At 46.8% G+C, this 26,570-nt stretch overlaps 1 protein-coding gene across 1 annotated transcript in view; it reads right to left on the reverse strand.

Moving 5' to 3' along the window:
* Spred1 (sprouty related EVH1 domain containing 1) overlaps positions 1 to 16,271 on the reverse strand; it is a 41,920-nt gene extending 25,649 nt beyond the window's left edge. The window contains exon 1 of the mRNA XM_048331994.1: positions 15,990 to 16,271. Within this exon, the coding sequence (XP_048187951.1) occupies positions 15,990 to 16,021 (32 nt within the window). The 5' untranslated portion in view covers positions 16,022 to 16,271. The remainder of the gene's footprint in view (positions 1 to 15,989) is intronic.
* Between the last annotated feature and the right edge of the window lie 10,299 nt (positions 16,272 to 26,570).

Below are 26,570 nucleotides of genomic sequence, written 5' to 3' on the forward strand. Positions count from 1 at the left end.
CAAAAGACATGATCAAGTTGGCACCTAAAAACACTTACACTGGGCTGGGGATATGGCCTAGTGGCAAGAGTGCTTGCCTCGTATACATGAGGCCCTGGGTTCAATTCCCCAGCACCACATATATAGAAAACGGCCAGAAGGGGCGCTGTGGCTCAAGTGGCAGAGCCTTGAGCAAAAAGAAGCCAGGGACAGTGCTCAGGCCCTGAGTCCAAGGTGAAGAACTGGCCAAAAAAAAAAACAACTTACACTGAAAAATAGGATCAGGAAAGCTTGGGATCTCAGCAGAGGACAGAAAGGCAGCTAGCTAGGAAAAGGCAATCTGAAGGCACATCTTATCCTAATAATGAAGCAGTATCTTCACAGACAGAGCAAGAACATAGAATCCTCGATCTTTAAAAAAAAAAACAAAAACAAAACTCAGGCAGGACAAATAACACAAAAGGTAAAGGTATACAGAAAAAGGCAGGAGTTAAAGATATCTGCTATGGGCCAGGTAGACCGGTAGGATGTGGAAAAGCAGCTGTCCACAGAAGCAGCAGTCTGTAGTCCTGGGTGTATGCTTCGCTCTCCAATGTTCTCCCAAGGCCATGTAACTAAAGGTGTGGTGGTCAGCCTGTGGTATCCCTGGGAGACGGTGGAGCACTCAGGAAGCGAGGGGAGTCAGGTCACTGCAGATGTGCCCTAGAAGGGGACTTGGAGACCACAGTCCTGCCCCCTCTTCACCTTCTGGCTACAGGACTGCTCCCCACCGTGCTGTTCTTCCTTAGTAGAGCTCAAAGCAACAGGAGCCTCTGAAACCCTAAGGCAAAAGATCAATCTTTCCTCCATAACAACTTGTTCTGAATGGATGCTAACGTCTGGAATAAAGGTTGTTTTTATTTTTGTTTTCTGTGCCAGTCCTGGGACTTGACTGGGTCTGGGTGCTGTTCCTCAGCGTTTGTCTTCAAGGCTAGCACTCTACTACACTTGAGTCATAAATCTACTTCCAACATTTTTGGTGGTTATTTGGAAATGAGAGTCTCCATGGCCAGGCTTAAACTACGCCCCTCAGATCTCAGCTTTCTGAGTAGCTAAGATCACAGACATGAGCCACCAATGCCCAGCTGGAATAAAGGCTTTATTACACATCTTAAACAAAGAATCAATGGATGGTCACCTCCACTCCCCTTCCCTTCCCAGCCAGTGCTGCCATAGCAGACAGTTTGCTATCCTTCACTGTTTTTGGTGCTAATTCCCACACCAAGCCCTATGTAAACTCAAACATCTTTGTTTTGTTCTCTAAATACATCTTCAAACAAAAGGAGTGAAGGCAGCAAACAGGCACTAAAGAAACATCCATGGATAAACATTTCAATGGGGGTGTTCTTCCTAGTAGCTACCACAGTGTGTGGCAAAGGTAGATAGTATAAGATGGAGGCGGGGGTGGGGGGGGGGAAGCAGGGGTTGGGGCGGGGGAAGCAGGCTGATGCCTAGGGAAGCCAAGAGCACAGAGCAAATCAGGACAGACTTTAAGACGGTATACTATATACCACAGAACAGGCAGGCGGGTTTTTTTTTTTCTTTTTTCCTTTCTTTCTGCCAGTCCTGGGGCTTGGGACTCAGGGACTGAGTTTCTTTTTGCTCAAGGCTAGCACTCTACCTCTTGAGCCACAGCGCCACTTCTGGCTTTTTCTGTTTATGTGGTGCTAAGGACTTGAACTCAGGGCTTCATGAATGCTAGGCAAGCACTCTACCACTAATGCACATTCCCAGCCCCAGGTTTTTTTTATGTATGGGCAGTAAGACACATGCATCTTAACACATAGCAATCAAATGTGTTTATATTACAATGAATTCCTAAGTCCCACACAAATGTCTTGAGCCACATTTCTAAAGGCAAAGACCAAGAAGATGTTTAAGAAAGAAATTCCTGTACAATGTGAAACAGGTAGAATATAGCTTCAAAGCCACAGGAATGAGTGCAAAAAATGCTGAACTATATACAAACATTTAGTGTGTGACACCAGGAAGGTCTGTCCAATCTCCACAGAACAAGAGTGTTCATGGGAAATCTACTAGAAAGAAATCACATCTTCAATCTCTATGTTAAATTACAATTACCTGATGATTAAGAGAAGTATTTATAACAGGGGCAAAAAAATAAACTCCTACCAATGTCAGAAATGATGATCTAGCCATCGATCTAGATCTAACTTCACAAAGATAGAAAATATCTGGGTAGCTACAATCATGAGGACATCAGGAGACAAACAATAAACTGGGGAAAACATACCTGGTATAACAAAATAGATTTTGTAATACAAAATAAAATTTTATAAATTAAGTGTTAAAAGGGGTATAGATGTGAACAGGACAGTGTGAAAAGTAATTTACAGAAAGAGATACAGGCTATCCAACCTCACTAGTCATCTGTGAAGTCAAATTACAATAATGAGATACTTTTCTCCTATCTAGTAGTAGAATAGTGCAGACTTTCTCAGTGCTGATGGAAATGTGAACTGCTGCAGTGTGTCTGGATGGCAAATTTAAATTTCTTTGGTGCAAGGAACTATCCATGTAACAGTTAATTCATTAAAAAAAAAATCCAACCCGGAGGCTTTAACTCAGAACATAACACCTTTGCTCACTGGCTAGCAGTCTATCACCTGAGCCACACTTCCAACCCCTTAATTCTTATTAAGAAAGAGTCTCCTGGATCCTGCTTATAATACCAGCTACTTAGGAGGCTGAAATCTGAGGGCAGTTCAAAGTCAGCCCAGGCAGAAAAGTTCATGAGATTCTTATCTCCAATTAACTACCCAAAAAAAGCTGAAAGAGAGGGTATGGCCCATAGAGTGCTATCCTTAAGCAAAACAAGCTCAGAGACATCTCTCAGGCCTTGAGATCAAGCCCTGGGACTGGCGCATGTTCCCATGCATATACACATAAAGAGAGACAAGAAAGTGTACTACTAAACTCCTGCAAATATATATGGTTATTATAGTTTAAAAAAATCCTACACTAGGAACCTGTTAATGATTCATTAATAAGGAAACTAAATGTAAATTTTCATTAAGTGTCAGAATGGAAATCCTGACAAAGTGAAGAACAAAGCAGAGTTCAAAACATGAAGGTACTGGTGGCTAACTTGTGTCACTCTAGCTAGTCAGGAGGCTGAGATGTGAGGATCATGACTGGAAGCCAGCTCAAGCAGCAAAGTCTACGAGACTCATCTCCGATTAACTACCAGAAAACTGTAAGTAGAGCTGTGTGGCTCAAAGTGGTAGAGCACTAGTCTTTAGGAAAACAACAACAAAAACTCAGGGACAGTGCCCATGCCTTGAGTTCAAGCCCCATGACTAATTTAAACAAACAAACAAAAAACCCAATAACCCTGAAACAGAATGACCTCAGGAGTCTGGGAAATATTTTTAAACTATATAATATGACTTAAAATATTAATCTGGGGGCTGGGAATGTGGCTTAGTGGTAGAGCGCTTCCCTAGCATACATGAAGCCCTGGTTTTGAGTTCTCAAGGTGACATAGACACAAAAAACCAGAAATGGTACTGTGGCTCAAGTGGTACAAAAGACGCAAAAGAGCAAAAGACGGTCAGAGACAGTGCCCAGGCCCTGAGTCCCACGCCGCAAGACTGGCAAAGAAAGAAAGAAAACAAAAAAAAAAGCAGACAAGAAAGAAATTTAAAATGCCAAAAATTAAACAGAAACACAAGCCCTAATGAACACTTAGGTAATCACACAACAGCAAACTTTTCCTAAATATTAATATGTGTGGGTGTTTTAACACATTTTATCTACTTTAGACAATAACCTTACAGACCAAGTGCACTTGCCACCATGTCAAGTTTTTACTGGTTTAGATGGGGGTCTACTAACTTTTTGCCCTGATCCTCTCTTTGCCTCTACATGGCTGGGATTATAGGCATGAGCCACTGCACCTGGCACCCCAACAGTCACTTTCTGTAATGGTACAATCAGCCCTCCCTTAGAAGAGCTCATTGAAATGGCAATCAATTTGATATTTAGGATTGTCAGAAACTATAAGTGAGCACAAACTGAACATGTGTTTTCCATGATAGTAAAGGACTGTGGGGAGTAACCAGGATTTTTCTTGATTATCCTCAAATCACAAACTAGCTTATTTCTCTACAGTTATAATTTCTGCTTTATTTCTAAACAAAAATGTACATCTTCAGAGGGTAAACTTTAAAAATGCTTAGCCAGACTCAATCACTAGGAACCTGGAGGAGACCCACTGTGCAGTGAAAACCAACCTTCTCAATTTTGTTGGACAATAGCTCAGCATTCCAGGATGACTGGTCTACCATCAACATAAAATCCGTTCAGAAGTTCTCTTGCAGAGGGAGACCCCTTCGTTTCCACCTACTTTTCTAGTTTTACTTACAGGAACAAGAGTCTAAGCTTGTTCTCATCACATGAAGAAAACTGTGAAGTTTTCATTCTTTGAGGGCATAGTTTTCATTATCAATTCCTCTCAAAGCTCCATCTGGTCGGTGCCTCCAGCCGCTCCTTATCTAACTGTCTCTAAACGTTTCCTCCCACTGGGATCACCTGTGTGTTGGGAAAGACTAAACCACTGCCTGTGGATGACTACCAAAGTCAAGAGGGGTTGTCAGTCTTAGCCACCAGACCAAACCTTCAGAGATCATTGCCTATGCTTGCTGGGGGGGGTGGGGGGGTGGGGAGAGACACTTTTTATTTTGGATAAGGCCCAGGCAGAGAAATAGTCAAGGTGACCTAAAAGTGAATTCTGTGCCGTCAAACCTGCAAGCCATCTTGCCCTGCCCTTAGGTAATCTGGAGGCAAATTTAGTCATTGTATTACTAAACTACCCAGCGGCGTTCCCACACACTGTGTTTGAACATGTCGTCACACTTGAACACGCCGTGTGAAAGGAGGCACTACCACGAGCACTCAGGCTCCGGACTGTGCGGCCTGCACGTGTGTGCGGAGGCGAGTGCGGGCCTCCCGGTGCTCCTCCCTCCGGGCTGCGACTGCCAGCTTCACCTCTCAGTGAGGCGAGCCCACTCCTGTTACAAGTTCACAGTCTAAGGAGTTCTTTTCCTCGTGGAACTCTTCATTAGTACTGACTCATGTTTTATCATTTGGCTTTGCAAACAAATATGTTTGATTATTAGAGAAAATGAAGCTTGTGGGTTCACACGCTCTCATTGACATGGGTCTACTGCTTAACCAAATGCCCTACCTATTAAATAGCCTCAAGCTGAAATCACATCATTGTTCATAATCTAGATCTGACAGCTTAACTCAATCGTATAAAGCAACTTTGTAACCCCTACAAAAACAACCAGAGATGTGTGACGTGCACATGCACACGCATGTGTGCATACCAATCTTGGGACTGGAGCACAGGGCCTGGGCCCGGGGCCTGGGGTTTTTTGCTGGAGCCACAGCTCTCCTTCCAGCTTTTTGGTGGCTAACTGAAGGTAAGAGTCTCAAGGACTTTCCTGCTGGGGCTGGCTTCAAATCACCATCCTCAAATCTCAGCCACCTAAAAAGCTAAGGATTATGTGGGACAAAGATGGCAATAATGGTTAATTTTGGATAAGGACACAAATCACTGTTATCGTCATTGTATTTTCTCTTATTAAACATTTCTACAAAATTAAAAAAGCAATTCATCTAAAAGCAAATTAATCTATTTCTCATAAGACCCTTCTGGACACAATACAACTGTAATATTTTGGGCAAATTATTTTATAATTCCAGTTTGTAGTATCCTCATCTATAAAAATAATTAGAGACTATTTAAAAATCTACATTTTCTTTAGTTCTACAAAATATATAAGACAAGTAAAATTATCCTAAGTAGTCTCCCAAACTTGTCTGGCATGTATTATTGCTCTTACTTAGAGCTAATTCCACAGCATTTTCAGTGAATTATGAGTTCTACTCTTACCACAAGTAACATCAACCATCTAACCCTTTAGTACTTCCTACATACAGACACAGTTCAATGATTATGTAGATTATCCTTAATAATCTATGTAATCACAATAACTTTCCAAAACAGGCACTATTATTATCTTCCTATTAAAGACAAAGAAACTAAGGATTACAGAAAAGTAAGTAGCTCTGGAACCTGACACTGGGCAGAAGGAACAGCGTTCCTTGGGAAGAGTACTTCCAAGCTGTGAAGAGCACAGGGCTGCAATCACACAGGTGTCCAGGGGGCAGGGGTAGTGGTGGTGAGGGCAGCCTGGGTGGGGTGTGGGCAAGGGCAGCCTGGGCTGTATATATATATAAAGCAAAGTGAGGTCTAACACAAAAGCACATATATCCTCTTTGGACTGAGATGACAATTTACAGCTTATTAACAGCACACTTAGGAAACAAGAAATGTTCTGTCCTGCATCTCCTCCTGAAACAGAATTCTAGTTAACCAGAACTGATAGTCTACCTCAACCATGACCTCCAGTCACGCACTGGAAATTTGATCTATATAGAAAGAAATCTGCCCTTAAAGTACAAGAATTTATTTTAATTTTTGAGGTGGCAGAATACTTGATCTCTTACCAACATAGAACTATCCATGACAAGGAAAGCGAACATACTTTGTATGTAACTGCATGCCAATCTAATGCTGATGAACACAGGAAGTAGTCCTAATTTCTAAGAGTTCTAAAATTTGTCTTCGGATCTGCTTTCATTACTACCAGTGACTACACAGTTCTTCTACCTTATTCCATTTCATACAGGTTTTCACTTTTTACATTTGCTACAAAGTATCTATGATATAGTACCATAATCTTGCCTTTGGTATTCCCTTAAAACAACACAAGAGCTGTCATTCATCTATTCAGAAGGTAAAAGCAGGAAGACTGGGAACTCCAGCCCAGCCCAAAGTTAAAGTCAATGAGAAATGAGACTCCATCTCAAACACAAGATACAAAGCATTCCCCAGCCCTTCATCACTTTGGTGGCAGACCCCCTGTCTAGCATGTGTGAAGAATCCCAAGTACCATGTTAAAAAAAAAAAAACTCAAATGTAGAAGCATAACTATAAACCTTGTGAACAGTATTATCCATGATAGACTACAAACTATCACAGAAACCTGTGCTCAACAAGGATTGGAAGCATAAAAACGTGGTTTTCTCTGTATTTGTACATGCTGATCACTACAAGAATTCACAGAAGATTGTCTCATTAAAAAAAGATAAAATGGGCTGGGGATATAGCCTAGTGGCAAGAGTGCCTGCCTCGGATACACGAGGCCCTAGGTTCGATTCCCCAGCACCACATATACAGAAAACGGCCAGAAGCGGCGCTGTGGCTCAAGTGGCAGAGTGCTAGCCTTGAGCGGGAAGAAGCCAGGGACAGTGCTCAGGCCCTGAGTCCAAGGCCCAGGACTGGCCAAAAAAAAAAAAAGATAAAATGACTCCGAGATAAGATTATTTAAAAATAAATGACACAGGGCTGGGGATATAGCCTAGTGGCAAGAGTGCCTGCCTCGGATACACGAGGCCCTAGGTTCGATTCCCCAGCACCACATATACAGAAAACGGCCAGAAGTGGCACTGTGGCTCAAGTGGCAGAGTGCTAGCCTTGAGCGGGAAGAAGCCAAGGACAGTGCTCAGGCCCTGAGTTCAAGGCCCAGGACTGGCCAAAAAAAATAAAAAATAAATGACACCAAGTTTTAATGAATTGGATACGCTGAGAAGGAGTAAGAATAAAAATGTATGGGCCAGTTGGATGCTGGTAGCTCATGCCTTTAATACTAGCTACTCAGAAGGCTGAGATCTGAGGATCTTGGTTAGAAGCCTGCTTGGTTGGTAGAGTCCTTGAGACCCTTATCTTCAATTAGCCACCAAGAAGCCAGAAGTAGAGCTGTAGCTAAAGTGGAAGAGTGCTAACCTTGAGAAAAGCTCAGGGACAAGGCTCAGGCCCTGGGTTCAAGCCCCAGGACTGGCACAAAAAAAAAAAGGTAAGGGCCAAACAGGTGTGGAAACCCAGCACTCAAGAGGCTAGTAAGTATGAACCACATAGCAAGTTTGAGACCAATCTGGGTTAAATAGCAAAGCTTTATCTCTAAAAAATGAAATAAAATGTGCTTTGTAACATTTAAATTGAAATGTGTTTTCTGACAGGTTAATAATCAAAAAAAAAAAAGTTACCCATCTTTAGGGTAAATGAAAATGAGCACTGATTGTTTCGTGAACATACCCCTGTTCTTCTGAAGAACTAGATGTTCTTTTTAACATTCCCTTATCACTAACCAAAAACTGTTGAGGAAGGAGGTCACATTTATTTAACAGCCCTCTGAAGTGGGGGACATATTATCCTAGCTTTACAGATGGACAATCAAATACAAAGACAGGTTATACAATTTGTCCAAGTCTTTTGGTATGTATTTGTGGGGATTTGTTTTTTGAGACAGGCCCAGGCTGTCCTGGAATTCCTTATATAGTCCAGGCTGACCTTGAACTCATTATCCTCCTTCCTGCCCTCTGTCTCTCAAGTGCTGAGATTCCAGACCTGCTCGACCATGCCCAGCAGTGTGGTTCTTTCTTAGCACATACTATCTACTAATGGGCTTAAAATTTCAAGGTATGATAACTATAAATGTTATTTTATTGCTGTAACACCTGAACAGCAACTGTGCCAACAGAAAAGATATATTTTCTTTCTGTTGGTATTATGGGATGAACTGTGTGTCCCTTAAAAATACAGTTTGAAGTCCCAATCCCTAGCATCTTAGAATGTACTTACACTGTAACCTTACCTAGCAAACCGGCCCAGCACTTGACTCCAGAATGGTGAGAACGCATTTCTGTTATCACACGCCACTGTGGAACCGCACTGCTACAATGCCAAGGAACTGACACAGGTGCAGCCATAGATACATCTGAATAGCTGGGGCTTGTGGGCACCGCCTTCCACCACAGACACACACTTTACAAACCAGTACCAATAGAACTTCATTTTCTTCCCTCTCAAGTCAACAAAAAACTATCTACAGGCCTGGGAATATGGCGTAGTGGTAGAGCGCTTGCCTAGCATGCATGAAGCCCTAGGTTCAATTCCTCAGCACCACATACACAGAAAGAGCGGCAAGTGGCACTGTGGCTCAAGAGGTAGAGTGCTAGCCTTAGCAAAAAGAAGCCAGGGACAGTGCTCAGGCCCCGAGTCCCAAGCTCTACGACTGGCAAAAAAAAAAAAAAAAAAAAAAAAAAAAAAGCTCCCAAAAACCTATCTACAGTTATTTAACACATTGACTGAAGATCCTTTAAGAACTATTTTAAGAAAAAAAATCTTTTTTTTCATTCTAAGAATTAAAAAAACAGATTTGTAAAGATTTTTAGTTCTATACTCTTGAGATACAACTATGACAAACTTGTCATCAATAGTGAACTAATTCTAACTATTAAAGGATAATAAAACTATGTAAATGTCTTAAAGGGATTAAATGTGTTAGATCAATGTGATCTGGACAAATGACTGAGACTTACTGTGTTAATTCTTGGTCATTCATTAAGTAAAGCATGAAGTCTGGCATGGTGTTAGTATGTTCCTTAAAGAACTGCTCAGGATGGTGGCTAACCCCAGCAGCCTTTTGTTCACTGATTCATCTGATCCATGGATAGAGGCCATACTCAAAGTTGTCCATTTTCAACGATCCTCTCAGCTACAAGCAGGTGGGCATGGCAGCATACAACTGTCCCAACTACCTGGGAAGCTAAGGCAGGAACATAGAAAAGTCCTGGATTTGAGACCAGCTTGACCAATATAGTGAGGTCCTAGCTCAAAACACAAACAACAGGGGGCTCCACTTCGGGTTTTTCCGTGGTTTACTGGAGATAAGAATCACACAGGAACTTTAATGCCCAGGCTGACTTTGAACTGCAATCCTCAGATCTCAGCCTCCCAAGTAGCTAGGATTACAAGTGTGAGCCACCAGTGCCCAGCTTCAGACTTTTTTCTCCAACCAGAGAGAAAACTAGCAGTGGGGCTGTGACTCCAAGCAGTAGAGCACTAGCTTGGAGCATAAAAGCTCAGTGACAGCACTCAGGCCTTGAGATCAAGCCCCACGACAGACAAAATAAAAAAATAAATAAAATTAAGAAAATGTATTGGCTTGTACAATGTCTACCAATGCATTACTTCAGAAGAAATAACACCCAAGAAGGACCCATATGATGCTTAGCTCAAGTGCTCTGATGCAGGAATAAGCAAATTAAGGCCTAGAGACCAAGGCCCACAGAGGCTTTCACTTGTCCAGGACTTGTCCATAATTAAGAAGAAAATGTGTTTCCAAATTGCAAGTTCAATGTTCCTTGCACTGTACCATACAGCATAAAAGATAGTTCAGAATTAAATAAGACACAAAAGACTTTTGAATACTCACTTTCATTCTATTTGTAATGGTATTTTACCCCCAAACAAGTTTTGCTTAAAAAAATTATTTTGTCATACAGCACTTTTAAAGATAGGAACAAGATTTCACTTTCCACATTCAAAACTAAGAAGAAAAAAGCCCATAAATTGTATGGACTGCTGGACACAGGTGGCTCATGCCCAAAATCCTAGCTACCCAAGAGGCTGAGATCTGAGAATGGCTGTTTGAAGCCAGGCCAGGCAGGAAAGTTCCTGACACTCTTATCTCCAATAAAATAAAATAAAATAAAATTTAAAAAGCTGAAAGTGGAACTGTGTGTGATTCAAGTGGTAGAGTGCTAGCCTTAGGCAAAAAGCAGCTCAGAGATAGCACTCAGATCCAGAGTTCAAGCTACACACACACACACACACACACACACACACACACACACTGCACAGGCATTTCAAAGCTCAAATACTGCCATATACTGAATTTTTCTCTTGTAGAGGGCAAATGAAACTTAATGTTCATCATTTTTAAAACTGCATTGCTAGACTGTCTCAAGGGAAAAGTTTGTTTTTTTTAAAGCAACCACAGGATCAGTTGAAGGATTCAATGTTCACAACCTCAGAATCAAATGTTCAAAAGTCATAGAAGTACAAGAGTATACTGATAAAAAAAAATATTAAGGTTTATCATACACTAAACAATGTAGTCTCTACAAGTTATGTTTTAGAAGAATCTTTAATAACATGGGAATATATTCACAATGTATCACAATAGTACTTTCTGCAATTCTATTCCAATGAAAATGCATATATACTTAAACTATGTAATACTTGAGTAAAACATATACCACAATGCTTGGCACAAAGTGAAAATCTAACAACTAAACATGCTGTATCATCTACATAAAAAAAGACAGGTATGACTGGATACCAAAATGTCATTTTCTTGTAACCTAGAAGTAGCAATGCAAATAAATTATTACTCATTCACTTTAGAGATCATTTTGTATGCAAACTAAACTACTCCTGCATAGGATAAAGTACTTTTAGATCAGTAGCTTTAATTGAATGCAGTTCCAATTCCTATTGAGAACTGGAGAAGAAAAGTGGACTTTTTTTTTTTTTGGCCAGTCCTGGGGCTTGGACTCTGGGCCTGAGCACTGTCCCTGGCTTCTTTTTGCTCAAGGCTAGCACTCTGCCACTTGAGCCACAGCGCCCCCTCTGGCCATTTTCTGTATATGTGGTGCTGGGGAATTGAACCCAGGGCCTCATGTATAGGAGGCAAGCACTCTTGCCACTAGGCCACATCCCCAGCCCTGGACTTTTTTTTTTGACAAAGCTTTCCCCATGCGTGGTAAATCTTCCTGGTCAAGTCAAGTCAACCTAACCCTTAGGACAGGCCAGATTGCCACCCCTTCCATTCAGGCACTTCTCAGTCACCAGCTGCAGCATGAAATAATGCATCCTGTGCCTTTTACCCTTTCCTGATCTGTCTCACCTTCTTTACTCCTAGCCAGTTCCTCACAGCTGGCATTACACACAGAAAATCTGTGCGACCAAAATGACTTAAAAATAATAAACAGCTAGATACAAACTGCCAATTCCTAAACTTTCTATGTCAACACACACACGACTTCTTGATAACAGAGTTCTTCTACTGTACAGCTCAGAGATCAAAGCCTGCCGGATATTTCACTTGTCTACCACAGGTTTGTTGTTGTTGTTTTATTTTTATTGTTTTTGTAAAGGTGATGCACAGTGGGTTTACAGTTACATAAGCAGGTACTCAGTACGTATCTTTTTGAACAGTGTCGCCCCCTCTATGATAGTTTTAGATTGGAAATAAGTTATTTCTTTAACTGACAGAAGCAAAACATCTCAGGAAAGGAGGCCAATTTTGGCCTTAAAAAATAAGGTAAACTGTCTTGAAAGCACAATAATTTACTTTTCCCCTTAATTTCTCAATCTACTTTTTAGCACAGCTAATAATCTCAAACGCTTATCAAGACAATTTACAAATTCACACACAAACAAAACCTTAAAAAATGAGGCAGTCTAAATACATTAGTTCAACCACATTTACTAATCATCCATCACCAACCACTGTGCAAGGTCACATAGGGAATTTAGAAAACTGGAAGTGAGCAAACTGTTACAATAATATATGGCTTAAAAGTCCCTGACATGAGCTATCTAAAAAGAGATAATATAATGCAGGAGGGAGGGAAGGATGAGGAGGAATACAGACAGTCTAGTGTAAATAAGAAAGGGATCTGAGGGAAAATGGTCACTTGCAGGAAGTTGTTTTGGGAGATCGTGTCAGGCAGGCTGGCATATCGCGTTTCAAAAACAATTTAAGACTGTCAAATTTTAAGCAAGAAAGACGATGGAAATGAAGCTGAAGTAGGTGAGCAGTTCTTTAGCTCATATTTACAGATTGAATTCTAAACCATTTTTATGCACCTACATCTACATAAGCAATACATTACACAGCTTTCTAGTTTCCATTAATTTCTAGAATACTTTCCAACTACATACACACACACATTCATGATATACAGAAGTAACTATATAGTCACATACATCCTTAGACTAACCATAGGTTACACTTTCAATGAGGCACTAAATGATAAAAATTTGCTTTTGATTTATAATTCTTACCCAGATTATGCCATACTAAGTTTATCACAGCTGACCTAACTTTAATTAATCTAGTTCTAAAACCTAATATAATCCCAACTTGCTATTAGAAAGGCTAGTACTGACATAGCAAGTGTTTCTGGCTAATGTCAGCCAGTAAGTAAAATGCTTATTATTTCAACTATTTCCTTTCTCCGAGTGCTTTGGTCAAACTGGCTGGGGAGTGTACTGCTATATTCATTCACTAACAAAGCACAGAGACATTTCCTCATTACGTAATATGCCTTTAAATAGTTTAAATTCTATTTAACATTGTACTCATACTCTGACTTGAAGTAAAACATCTTTGTACAAACACCTACTTAAAATAAATTTTGAAATATCTATTTAAAATAAGGCTAACTCAACATGTGTTAAGTATGGTAGAAATTTATCTAATGGAAACCTTTGACTGGGGCATAAAACAATTCCTGTAAAATAAAAATTACCTACAAAAAAAAATCACACATAGCTCAGTTCCTCTATTTATGACACAGGCATTTTGCTAGATAGAATGCATTTACTTGGCTGCCATTGAAAAATAAGCCTTAAGCAGGAATGGAAGCCGAATGGATTTCATCCTATTCTAACTCCCTTCTATCTCATGTGGTCTGCCATTGTTTAAAATAAAGCTTTACACATACTCCACTAACATAACATCAACCTCTAGGAGTTATCTATTTCCCTAACATAGAACTGTAAATTTAAATAAGAGATTTCAGACTGACGCTTCTAAGGGCCTTACTGGATTTTTCAAATGCAATCTAGAAAAAAAATTAACATTTTTTCCCAACAGATTAATGATTTGCACTTTTAAGTGAAAAAGAAGCAATGCACTGGTAGGAGGTCTTTGAAATCAGATTCCTATGAACTGTGGCTAAAAAAAAGTCTAAGACTAAAAAAAAAAAAATGCATACCATTGGTAGTTATAAACTATTCCAAGGACCACTGGCTTCGGCTTTGTAACACTTTTATTTCTTGTATGCGGTTTGAAGTGATAAATCTCATTCTCAAAGCATATGACGATAAATAATAAATTTCCTTTTCCTATATTACAGATGAGACTTATAATTTACCAGAGTAAAAGCTACAATCCAAAGAACTTCACTCTTGGCAGTTTGGCTAATGTACAAACAATGTCAGCACTAGGAAAATTGTTTGCCAGATGAACACATCACTTTCTAATACAACAGTTTTATAAAAAATAAGTAATAATAAACCTCTCTCAAGATTTTATTCCTACAGAGTTAATATCTCATACAAAAGTACTCACTGGAGTATTATTCTTTTCTTATCAAAGCCCATAGTATTACATGGTTCCTAGGGGATAACTTATTATTAAAGCATGATACATTTGTGAAAACAGACTTTTTAAAAGTCTGAGTGGGGAGGGTAATTTCCAAGCAGTCTCACACATTTGGGTTTGGGACTATAGAAACAAGCACAAAGCTGGCAACCCTCCTAGCAGAGGGCATCTTTTCTCATTTTACTGCAAGAGCGATCTCCCCCATCCACGGGTACCACGACACACAGAAACTTGCACTTTCAATGTAGTCATGTCAAGGACAGAACACCACCTGCTTCCAGCGCCGCCGGTATTTCCAGAGGCGGCCATAACGAGGAGGTAGCAAATAAATAATTGGTAAAACCTTAACCCGGTAGGAAGTCCTCCTCCGCGCACAGACTAGACCTCACCCCTCGGCCCCCGGGGGGCCGCGAGCCGGGGCGGCCGCGGTCCCGGCGGCCCGCCGGCTCCCTCCAGGCAGGTCGCCTCTGCGGAAGGCGGCGAGGCGGCGAACGCCACTGTGAATGGACAGCCAGGTATTTATGAATGGAGGCGGTCACGTGATCCCGGCACCTCCCCGAGCCGATATTTCCCACATAACCGTGTCAACATTCTGAGAACTGGGGTGGCTGCGAGCGTGTGCCCCCGTTTCCGAGCGCAACCCGCGGCCCCGCGGCCCCCGGGCCTCCGGGCCTCGGCAGCCTGCGCGCCGACGGCCGGCCGGGCTGGGGCCGCGTTCCCTGGAAGGCCCTTTCCAGCTGTCCAAGGTGATGGATGTTTAATTATGTTTTTATGAATGAAGGGCGAGCTATGCAAATGAGGGCGATTCACAAAAAGAGAGAACATGGCGGCCGCCGGGGCGGCGCGGCGCTCGCGGGGAGCCGGGAGCCGGAGCCGGGCGGGGAGGGGGGGACGCGGCGCCGCGCGCGCTGCCCCGGCGGCCTCCCGTGGAGCCGGCCCGGCCGCCGGACCTCCGGGCCGTCCGGAGGAGGGTCCGCCCCGGGGAGCGCACCGCGCCGCGGGGAGCGCGGGGGCCGGGCGCGGAGGACCGGGGCTGGGGCCCGGGACGGCGGGGGCGCACCGTCCGTCCGTCCGTCCGCGGGGGGCGGCCGCGCCCCGGCCGAGGCGCTTCCCCGGCCCCGCGCCCGGGGAGGCCCGGGCAGGGGCCGGCCTCGCCCGCCACCTCCGCCGCCCGAGCAGCCTCCACGGCGGGCCGGGGAGCCAGCCCCGAAAACGCCTCGCTCGCGCCCAGGAACCGTCGGGCGGCGCGGCCCCCACGCCCGGGCGGCCTCCCCCGGCGCCAGCCCCGGGGCCCCGTCCCCTCCCGTCCGCTCCCGTCTCCCGCGCATCCCACGGGTCACAAGTGGGGGGGGGGAACGGAGGCTCGGTCCCCAGCCCGCGTCCCCTCCCCGCGTCCCCGCGCCCGAGTGGGCGGCGTACAAAGCGAGCGGGACCCACACTCCCGGAGCGCGGCTGCGGGGCTCGGCCCGCTCCCCCCCCCGCCCCCTCCGCGGCCACCCCGCCGGCGGCGACGCCCTCGCCAGGGGGAAGGGGCGACCGGGGACGTGCCCCCCCCGCCCCCCGAAACGCGCCGGGAGCCCAGCGCCCAGCCCCGGCCGGCCGGCGCGGCAGGGCCCCGGGCCCCGGACCCCGGCTTACTCGTGGTCAGAAGTCGCCGTCTCCTCGCTCATCTTTCCCTCACCGTGGACCGGTCTGGCGGTGGACGGGCGACGGCAGGCGGGGCGGCGGCAGCAGCGGCACCGGGGGGCGGCAGGCGGCGGCGGCGGCCGGGGGGGCGCAGGGGCAGCGGCCCAGCGGCTTCACCATGTTGGACGCCTCGCCCGCAGCGACGCCCCCCGAGCCGGGGACCCCGGCCACCCCCGCAGGGGGGAGACGGCGGCCACCGCGGCCGTGGCGACCCCGGCGGCGTCCCTCACTCCCGTCCCCCAGCGCAGCGCCCGGCCGCGGGGTCCCGGGCTGGCACGGCCGGCGGCGGGGGTCGTCGGGCGGCGCGGCCTCAGGGGCGCGGCGGGCGGGCGGCGGCGGCGGGGCTGCGCGCGGCGGGGGCCGCGGGGCGGGCGCCGAGCCCAGGCTGCGGGCGGCGGGGGGCGCAGCCCGCCATCCCCCGGGTCGCTCGGCCCTGAGGCCCCGCGGATTCCTCCGGACGCGCTCGGGCCGGGCGGGACTCGGCGGCCGGCGGGCCCCGGGGAGGGGGCGTGCGGGGGGCCCGGGAGCCGCGGGGAGGAGCGGGACGGCGCGTCGCGAGCGGCCGCAGGCCCCGCCAGCCGAGCCCAGCCGCAGCTCCGAGGGCAGCGCCTGCCGCCGCCGAGGGGAGCCGCGAGGGGGGCGGCGGAAGCGCTCGCGCCGCCCGCTCCTTCCGCCGCCCGAGCCGGGGGCGCCGGGGAGCGGGACGCGAAGTAGTCCCCGCGCCGCCTCGGGGACGCGGGCCGGGCCCGTGGGGGGCGCGTGGGCACGGACGGGGCGGCGGAGCGGGGGGAGAGGTGGCGGGCGGGCGGGCGCGCGGGCTCGGAGCGGCGGCGCCCCCTCCCCCGGAAGACCCCGGCCGGGCCAAGTCGTGGGCTGCACCGCAAGTTTCGGGAAAGTAGTCCCCTCCTCCTCCTCCGCTTCCCAGGCCGCCGGCGGCCCGGGCGGAGGGATACGCGGCGCGCGCGCGCGCGTGTGTGTGTGTGCGTGCGCGCGCAGCCGCCGGGGCTCGCCGCCAGGGGGCGGGGCGGGGGCGGGGCCGCGGGCGCCGCGCGGGGCCGCATTGTTGCCGCGCGCCGCTCGCTCGGCGTGGAGGGTCCGGGCCTTCGGCACCCGCGGGCCGCGGGGAAACGCTGCCCTGCGCGTGTGCGCGCGCGCGCGCGTGCGTGCGTGCGTGTGTTGCTCGCCCGGGCCGGGGCGGCCTCGCGGCGAGCTCCTCCTCCGGGCCCGCGGCGTGCGCGGCGGGGCGGTGGGGAGGGGGCCGGCGGGCCGACCAGTTCCTTCCCCCGGTCGCGAGGCTTTGCCCGGCCCGGCCTCCCTCGCGGAGCGCGGCGGCGCCCGTTCATGGAGAGCGGCTTCCCTTGAAGCCCGGGTGGGCGTGTTCCGTGAATGTGGCGCAGCCCGAGCACAGGAAGTCACTCCCGCCGCGCGTGCGGTTGCATAACTCCCGCGGACGCCGCCGACGCCGGCGGCACGCGGGGGCCGGGGCCGGGGCCGGGCGGGCGGCACGCGCACGGCCCGCGGGCGGCTCCGGAGGGCTCGGGGCCGGCCGAGCCGAGGACTCCGCTCCGGGCGCTGCGGCTCGGGCTGTCTCCCGCGCGCTCGCAGGTGCCTGAGCCGCCCCGGGCGCCGCCGCCTCCGGCCCCTCCGTGCGCCCGGGCTCCGGGGAGCTTCGGCTTCGCCGTGCCCGGGACGCGCGTTCGCGCCGGCCGGGCCGCGGGGCTGCGCCTGGAGGCCCGAGCGGAGGGGCCCCCGGGGCGGCTCCCGGCCTCCTCCGCCTAGCCAGGGCCGGGCCGGGCGAGGCCCCGGCGCCGCCTCGGCCAGCCGGAGGGCGTGGAGACCCCCTGGGATGTGGGCGCAGGCCTGTCCCGCGTGGGGAGGAGGGGGTCCGGGTTCCCTGAACTGTGCCTGCGCGCACCGGAGCTAACCGCCTTCCCTTCAGAACTGTTGCACCGGTTACAAGATGGTAACGAGTAGGGCATTCCATCGCAGGAGGCTGAGATCTGAGGAACCAGGTTCAGAGCCAACCCAGGCAGGAAGATCCGTGAGACTCTTATCCTCAGTCCCCCAAAAGCCAAAAGTGGAGCTGTGGTTCAAGCGGTAGAGCGCCAACCTACAGTGAAAAAGTTAAGGGACAATTGGCCAGGGCCCTGAGTTCAACCCCAGGACCAGCACAAAGTAAAATAAGAAATTAAAGTAAATGACCATAGACACAAAGCTTTTAGTTGGGAGTTCATTTGTTTCCAAGGAGTAATTATGTATTCATCTATAGTTCTCACACAGTTACAATAAAATCCACTGCCAAGTAGTGGCATGTGAAGGTGAAATAGGAAGAAAATAGTCAGCAGTGCCTTGACTTGTTTGACAAATAACCATGTCTCATTTTCTGTGCCACCCCTTCCCCACTGATGAACATCCTCACCCTTGGGAGTGGATACAAAGACATCTTCCTTTCTCTATGAGGATGGGCTCCAGCTTTGGGAGGTAGGAAAACATTTGTCATCGTGTGCCAGACAGTGGCCTGGCCACTTTCTCACACACAGCTTACCAACAGCCCAGATGAAAGCTTCACAAATCATTCCAAAGCCCATGGCTGAGACACAGTGACTGAACCCCTCAGTCTCCCTGGTGGTCCCCTTATCTCTTAGGGTACTTTTTTTGCCCATTTGAAGTATGTTTGTACTTCCTGCCTCTTACCCCCTTCCTGATGATCTCTCCCTCTCTCCCCTACCCCCATTCTTGGGGCATGAACTCTGGGCCTGGGCGCTGTCCCTGAGCTTCCTTGTACTCAAGGCTAGTGCTCTACCACTTAAGCCACAGTGCCACTTCAGCCCTTTTTCTTTCTTTCTTTTTTTTATCTTGAGTCATTTATTGGAGATAAGAGTGTCAAGGACTTGGCTCCCAGGCTGGCATTGGACAGTGGTCCTCAGATCTGCCTCCTGAGTAGCTAGGATTACAGGCATGAGGATCACTGGCACCCGAACATACCTTATTAACTTATTTTTTTTAATTGCCCTCATCTGGACAGAACGCTGAATCTGAAATGATTCTACAACCTAGGACCCGAGTCTCTGCAGAAATCTTGTAGTCTGCTTTTGAATCCGCAGAGGCCTGACCTGGTCTATCAGAATGTCTGCATCTTCTAAGGTGTGAGCAATGTGATAAGCAGAGGCAACACAGAAGACCCTCCTGGGCCCCAGTTGGAACACATTTTAAAACTGCAAGTGGGATTTTTACTTCTTCACTGGAGATCTGATGAAAATAAAGAACTTTTTAAAGTTACGGTCTGTGACAATTTAAAAATAAAACTTTACCTTCAGAGATGCACACTGAAAAATGCACAGTATCACAGATAGGGTATCTGGGTTCAGCTTCCAACAAGCTGGTGTGGCGCGGATAAACGAAAGGAGAGTCGCTGTAGATGGACGATGGCCCCACATTCTTTAATATTGTATCATTTTAAAATTTCATCAATGCTTTGAGTAATCCTTTATGTGCTTCTCTTTTCCTTTCCTTCTTGTTTTGCTGTTTTTCTTTGTATTTCGTGCTGGGGATGGAACTTGGAGCATGCCCGACAAGCACTCTACCTCGGAACTACAGCCCCAGCTTCTGGGAGTACTGTTTTCTTTTTTTGAGATGCAGTTTCCTGTGCTTTGGCCCAAAGATTGTGATCAGTAGGACAGCGGTGGGGCCGGGCACGATTGCCCACCCAGTCACCCAGTCAGGACAGTGCTTCTAAAGCCCCAGGTAGGAGCCCACCCGAGGCTCACAGGATGGAACGGGTACCCTGTCCTCACCCAGTCTCTGGCCTATGGCTTGGGACATCACCATGAAAGGCTTTCTCTCTCCAGACTTCTCATTTTATGCTAACCATCTTCCTTAGGAACTCAGATTCATCTTCTCTTTTTCTCTTTCTTTCTCTCCCTCCCTCCCTTCCTTCCTTCTTTCTTTGCCAGTTCTGCGTTTTGAACTTAGGCACTGTCCCTGGCTTCTTTTTGCTCAAGGCTGACAGTCTACCACTTTAGCCACAGTGCCACTTCTGGCTTTTTCTGTACGTATGGTGCTGAGGAATCGAACCCAGGGCTTCATGCATGCTAGGCAAGCGCTTTCCCACTAGGCCACATTCCCAGCCCCAGAATTTGTCTTCTCAACTTCATTTTTAAATTGCTATTATAAAGGTGATGTACAGAAGGTTACAGTTACATACATCATTTTGGACAATGTCACCCTTCCCTCCTTCTCTCCCAGTCTTCCCCTCCCAGGCCCACCCACTAAATGGATGGATACTTCATTTCCAGCAGTGTCCGGTGAGTACCATTGCTGTATTTCTTTCACCCTTTGTTCCTCCATTCCTGCACCTCCCCTTGCACTCCCCAAGACATACAAACAAACAGAACAAAAAGAAAAGGAAAACAGCAAAAAGAAAGAAAAACCAACCCACAACTCTTCATTTCCTGGAGTTCATTTCAATAAACATTATTTTTATGTTCAAATGTCAACTTCTTTCATAGATTTTCTTTGCTTGTTAATGTCTTGTGAGTTTGTTTATTCCCATAGTTGGCGAGACCGGAGGGCAGAGGCTGTGTCGTATTTTTGGTGTTCTCTTTAGCAGCACTTTTAAGTAACCGCACGTTTAGGTGAGGTCGGACATTAACGCCTTTCCTATGCACAAAACCACCAGTTTCATTGGCCAAAGCGCTGCTGAAGCCCGGTCCCTGTGGCTCCCAGGTGACGCTGCCCCGCTGTGTGTGGACCCCCGTTGCACACACACCGTGTCTTACACTAGCTCTCGGCAGATAATTGTACACTTAGGAAGCCAGACAGGAGGCAGTCAGGCCAACATGTGAAGCTTCTTGTAATACGTAAGTCACAAATGTGCATTTCCGTTTTAAAAATTACCCTTAGCATTATTCTTTAGCAGATGCTATGAAGTTTGTGTCTTTTGAAACCAATTATTAAAGGACTCTGTTTTCATGCTGTACTGTACTCTTTGTTTAATGCATTTTCTGTGTGTGTGTGTGTGTAAAACCGCTTTCTTGGTGAATGAGCCTGCCTCTGAGTGGAATTTCTAAAAGGTAACTGTGCTTCTAAATGGTTTCCTGGCGGCTGGCACCTATCTGCTTCTCCATCCTCAGTTTCCATGTTCTTCCAAACTAATACAAAGTATAAAGGATAAGCATGCTATTTTCCTTTTCCCCCTAAGGACTGCAATTGTTACTCTGGTAAGTATCCGGTGAGTGTGAAATCCGTTTACTTTTAAGGCTATAACTGCTTTCAACAGGAAGTTTCCACAAGATTACCATGAGTCTGTGATTTCCTCTATGCTCTGTAATCTTCATTGGAAAAGTGCTTATCAGGCCCCGATACTAAATAAAGCACCCCTCCCTTGCCGGCAGACTCCCAAATGGCTTTCCCATGAAGGGTTGAGCTACGACGCATCACAGGAGATTTCAAAGGTGAGGTACGTTCGATACAAATGCAGAACAACAAAAGGTCCCGCAGTTCTGGGATTTTGCTTTATGGCATTGCTTCCCTTTAGTGAGTAATAATTAACCAAGTATAAGGCTTTAATGCAGTCAGGAGCTTACCTTCCTCCCTTACACCCTTACCCAGTAGTTATTACCCAGTCCCAATTGACAGACTTGGGAAGCAGAGATCAGAGAAGTTAGATTATTGCTAGGGGTTCCACAGTAGTGCAGTGTAACTAGAGCTGAAACCCAAAGCATCATCTTCAAAAGCCTCTGTGTGTGTGTTTCAGTATTTTATATTTCAAACATTATTCTAGATGGGCAGTCTCCTCCTCCTCCTCCTCCTCCTCCTCCTCCTCCTCCTCCTCCTCCTCCTCCTCCTCCTCCTCCTCCTCCTCCTCCTCCTCCTCCTCCTCCCCCCTCCTCCTCCTCCTCCTCCTCCTCCTCCTCCTCCTCCTCCTCCTCCTCCTCCTCCTCCTCCTCCTCCTCCTCCTCCTCCTCCTCCTCCTCCTCCTCCTCCTCCTCCTCCTCCCTTGAACTCGGCATCTTGTCACTGTCCCTAAGCTTTTTTGCTAAGGATGGTGCTTTATTACTATGAGCCACAATGCCTCTTCTAGTTTCCTGGTGGTTAATTGGAGATAAGAGTCTCACCAACTGATCCTCAGCTCTCAGCCTCCTGAGTCGCTAGGATGACAGGCATGAGCCAAAGGCGCCTGACTATTTTGAGTCATTACTCCTGATGGGGATGGGCAGGAACATCCTACTTTATCTAAAAGACTGGCTTGAGTTTTTTGGTTGCTATCTGCTGTCTTCCAAGCGCCTCAAGTATCTGAGGTTATCAGTTCTCACAGTGGAGTCTGCAGAGGTCTGGGTCTCTTCCCTAAGTCAGGAGCTAAATCTAGAGCCCTGATGGCAGGACTCCTTCAGAAAGCAAACAGCAGGTGGCTGTCTTCCGGTGCTTCGAGCAGACACGGGTGACCCCCGTGGCGATGGCCGCCCACAGTGTGGCTGGCCATGCGTGCTGGAGAAGTGCAGATGGCTGGTGGTTGGGGCCCTGGATGTCTCTGTTATCACAGGAAGCACTTCCTGGACTCCGCCATGTGCACATATGCTGCCATGAATAATTCAGGTAGCTATCTTGTTACTATGTGGCCATATAACAATGATTACACTTTCAAATCTATTATTATTGGCTTGAGCTAGGGCACTTTGGATTCCTGCTTTTGCTCTCTGATTATTCACTGCCATCCACCAAAGGTAAAAGAGGATAATTTCATAATTAAAGCCTTTGATGAGCCCACTGGAGACACCTAGATGGGGAAGCACACAGTCATTGATTTATTTTAAAAATACTTCAAGTGCTCTCATTTAGTAACTCTCATTATTGTAACTCCTCACTACTCAGTGTGACAAAGCCTCACCGAAGATACCTGTCAGCAATGTGGGCTCTTGGGCTAGAGGTATTACTCATTGGTAGAGCCTGCCTAGCAAGTGTGAAGTGCTGAGTTCAAACCCCAGTACCACGAAGAGAAAGAGACGGGGAGCTGGGGAAAGGAAGGGAGGCAGGGAAGGGAAGATGGAGGCGTAGGAGGAATTGTCAGAGTATGTGTTTGCATGCAGCACGCTTGCTCTACTGGGGCTTGGACAGCCAGGGTGCTGTCCCTGAGCTTTCTCTCTCAAGGCTGGAATGCCACAACGTGAGCCACAACTCCATTTGCAGCCTTTTGGTTGTTAACTAAAGATAAGAATCTCACATTTTCCTGCCTGGGCTGGCTTTGAACTGTAATCCTCAGATTTCAGCCTCTTGAGTAGCCACCAGTGCCTGGCTTAACATCCACTTTAGATGCAAGGAGGAATCTTACTGGCATCTCCAAATATGTCTATGTTGGAATCCTGGAGCATTACCTTATGATTATATACATTTGTGCAATAAAGTTTAAAATGCCCACCAAAAAGAAAAAAAAAATATTCCATGTTTAAGACTGCAAACTTCAGATGTTACTTCCACTGACTTCTGACTTCTAGTGAAATCTGACCAGTGATTTCCTCACTAGAAAGAGGGGTCTTTGTTCTCCTAAAGTGTGAAACTAAGCAGACACTAGCTTTCCTTCACACCAGCAAACAGTGAAGCCACCTTCAGCTCCAAAGCTCCTTATCAAAAGGCCCACAAACACTTCACACTCTTGCTGCCTCCTGGGCTGTAGCCAATCTTTGTTTATTTCAAGTTTCCTTCCTCTATTGAATGTCACAGACTTCCTTCTGGGTCCCTGGCCAAGTAATGCCACGTCCTTTTGAACAGTCTCTTTGCCCTTCTTACTGAACTTGCCTATTTTAAATACATCTGATTGTCTCCAGGAAGCTTTTAAGAGCAAATTGCTCTCTGCAATCTTACATTCTTTGATCCAGTCTCACCTTAGAAATAGAGCAGTTCTTTTTCTCTCTCTTTCTTTTTGTGCTGGTCCTGGGCCTTGAACTCAGGGCCTAGGCACTGTCCCTGAGCTTTTATGCTTAAGGCTAGTGCTCTAAGCACAGAATGAGACACAGAATGGAGCTATTCTTAGTAGATTCTTAATGTGTTCCATGATACTATTCCTAACTGTGTTTGTTTGTTTAATATCTATATTTACCCATCCTTTCCAAGTCTATAACATTTCAACAATCATAAGCATCAAATTGTTTTGTGTGTAATAACCTGAAAAGTGCAATGTCTGGCTGGGGTCTTACCATGGTCATTGTTGTAATTCGTCACTTCAGCAGGACAAGATGGGTTCATAGATAGCACTTCTCTTTAGCTACATTTCCTTCCAATATAAACACAGTGCTGGGGATTTGGGCTTGCTTTCATCCAAGCTCAACAACTACTATATTCCTCTGTGCCCTTTGTTTGTTTGATGGTACTGGGGTTTGAACTCAGGACCTTGCACTTGCAAGGCACAACAACTCTAGCTCCCCTTTTACTTTTCACTTTCCTTGACAATCCCTAGAAATGTACCTCATTAATTTTTGACAGTTATCATTTCATGGGTTTGCCTTTTCTTATTCTTTTCCTCCCCTTTAGTTCTGCTATTTTTTTTTAACTAAAGTACTCAGTAAATGGTATAAGGACTTGGAATGTTCTAGATTTTATTAGTGACTAGTATTTGGTTTCAACTCTCACAGGAACAATACATTTGCAGAAGCTATCTGTAGCAGGAGAATTGATTCATTGAGATATCTTGCTGTTTAATTTTAGATTCGGCATGGAGATGAAATGGAAGCGGTTGACTTCGGGAAGCCTGAGGACTAGGGAAGACATGAACTGGTAACTTTCCATTGCGGGGTAAACGCTGGGATGGCTGATTTCACTTCATGTATAACAAAGAATGAGCAGTCAGTCATTGTCGGGCATTATTACAAAACATAAAGAAGAGCCGGAAAGTTAAAAAAAATCGTTAAAATGAATGAAGGAGAATGTGCTAGAAATAAGCTGAGGGCTTTATGTGCATAAGTTCAACTTCCAAAGGGCCAGTTGGAGCTAAGAGAGATCTGACAAATGATTACCTCTCTTACACACTTCTATCCAACACTTTTACCCTCAGACCACTGAGGATGAAACCCGACTCGTGTAAATGTAACCACTCTGTATATCACCTCTACAATAGCAATAAAGTAAATTCTTGTAAAAAAGAAAGAAAAAAGGAACCCCATTAGAGCGAGGCTCTGGGGCACCCCGCCCCCACCCAGCTGCTGCATGGGGGGGGGGGCGTGAGTGCAGGTGTGGGCAGTATTTGCTGGCTATCACGTTGTGGGAGGGCGGATGGTGGCGTAGCCTGCATGGATGTTTTCAATTACATTTTCTGGCAGTTATTTATTGCACAGATCCTTTTGGGGCTTAGCTCAGCAGTCCCCTAATCTAGTACCAAAATGCCCTTCTGAGAAAACAACATTTTGCATCATGTCCTTTGGTTTGATACCCAGCGGGTTCACGCTACATGCCCAGGGCCACCTGCCTGGCCCGCAGTTTCTCCATCCCCAAGTCCTTTTCGCCCCACCTCCCGTCTCTCTTTTCCTTCTGAATGCACATAAAAATTTGACTCTAAGTTTTAGTCTTAAGTTTTTGTTTTTCTGTCTTCATTTTATCTTAAAAAGTTCTTAGTAGACGGGTCAGGTAACTTTTTTCTGCTCTCTCTCCCTCCCTGAGCTTCCTTCCTTCCTTCCTTCCCTCCCTCCCTCCCTCCCTTCCTCCCTCCCTCCCCCCTCCCCCTCCCTCCCCCTGCTCTTTCTTTTGAACTCAGGGCCTTCCAAGCCCTCTGCGGCTGGCGCTGCAGCCCCACTTCTTTTCCCTTTGGCTGATTTTCTTTTCGGATAAGGATCTCCTGCACTTGCCCGGGTTGCCCTTGGTCACAATCCTTGTAGCTGGGATTACAGATGTGTCCCCTAGCATATGTTCTGAAAATGGAATTAAGAAACTAGGAGCCTTACCTTCTAAGATATCTTTTCATCTTCCCAAGTCGTCTAATGGAGAGAACCTTTAACAATGTCAAAGGAGAAGTTGCCTATTGGCTGGCGGAAATTCAAAGGAAGATAACCATGTGCAATTCGAAGCAAGAAACCTAAAAGAAATAAGATCAGTTGGGGAATCTACTAAAGTTGATAGTTCACATGATATTTGCATACATTCTCCCTAAATTCCCAAGAGAAAGAGAGGAAAAATATACATACACATATGCATGCACATACACGTATAAAAAGTAGTGTTAATGTTCATTTAAAAAATTAAATGATTCTTGTAAAAAGTTAGAGTTCAGCTAGGTGCTGGTGGCTAATGCCTGTAATCATACCTACTTAGTTGGCTGAGATCTGGAGGATCAAGGTTTGAAGCCAGCCCAGGAAGAGACTCTTCGCACCAATTAGCTCACAAAATGCCAACTAGAGGCATGGCTCAAGTGGTAGAGCACCGGCCTTGAGCTAACAAGCAGAATGAGAGCAAAAGGCCTGGAGTTTAAGCCTCAGTACAGGCACTGCCCCCACACATAATTTCATACCCTCTTCTATATATCTAAACATACATAATAAGCATACAATTTGC

This window comes from Perognathus longimembris, chromosome 23 (genome assembly GCF_023159225.1).
Source record: "Perognathus longimembris pacificus isolate PPM17 chromosome 23, ASM2315922v1, whole genome shotgun sequence".
NCBI lineage: Eukaryota > Metazoa > Chordata > Mammalia > Rodentia > Heteromyidae > Perognathus > Perognathus longimembris.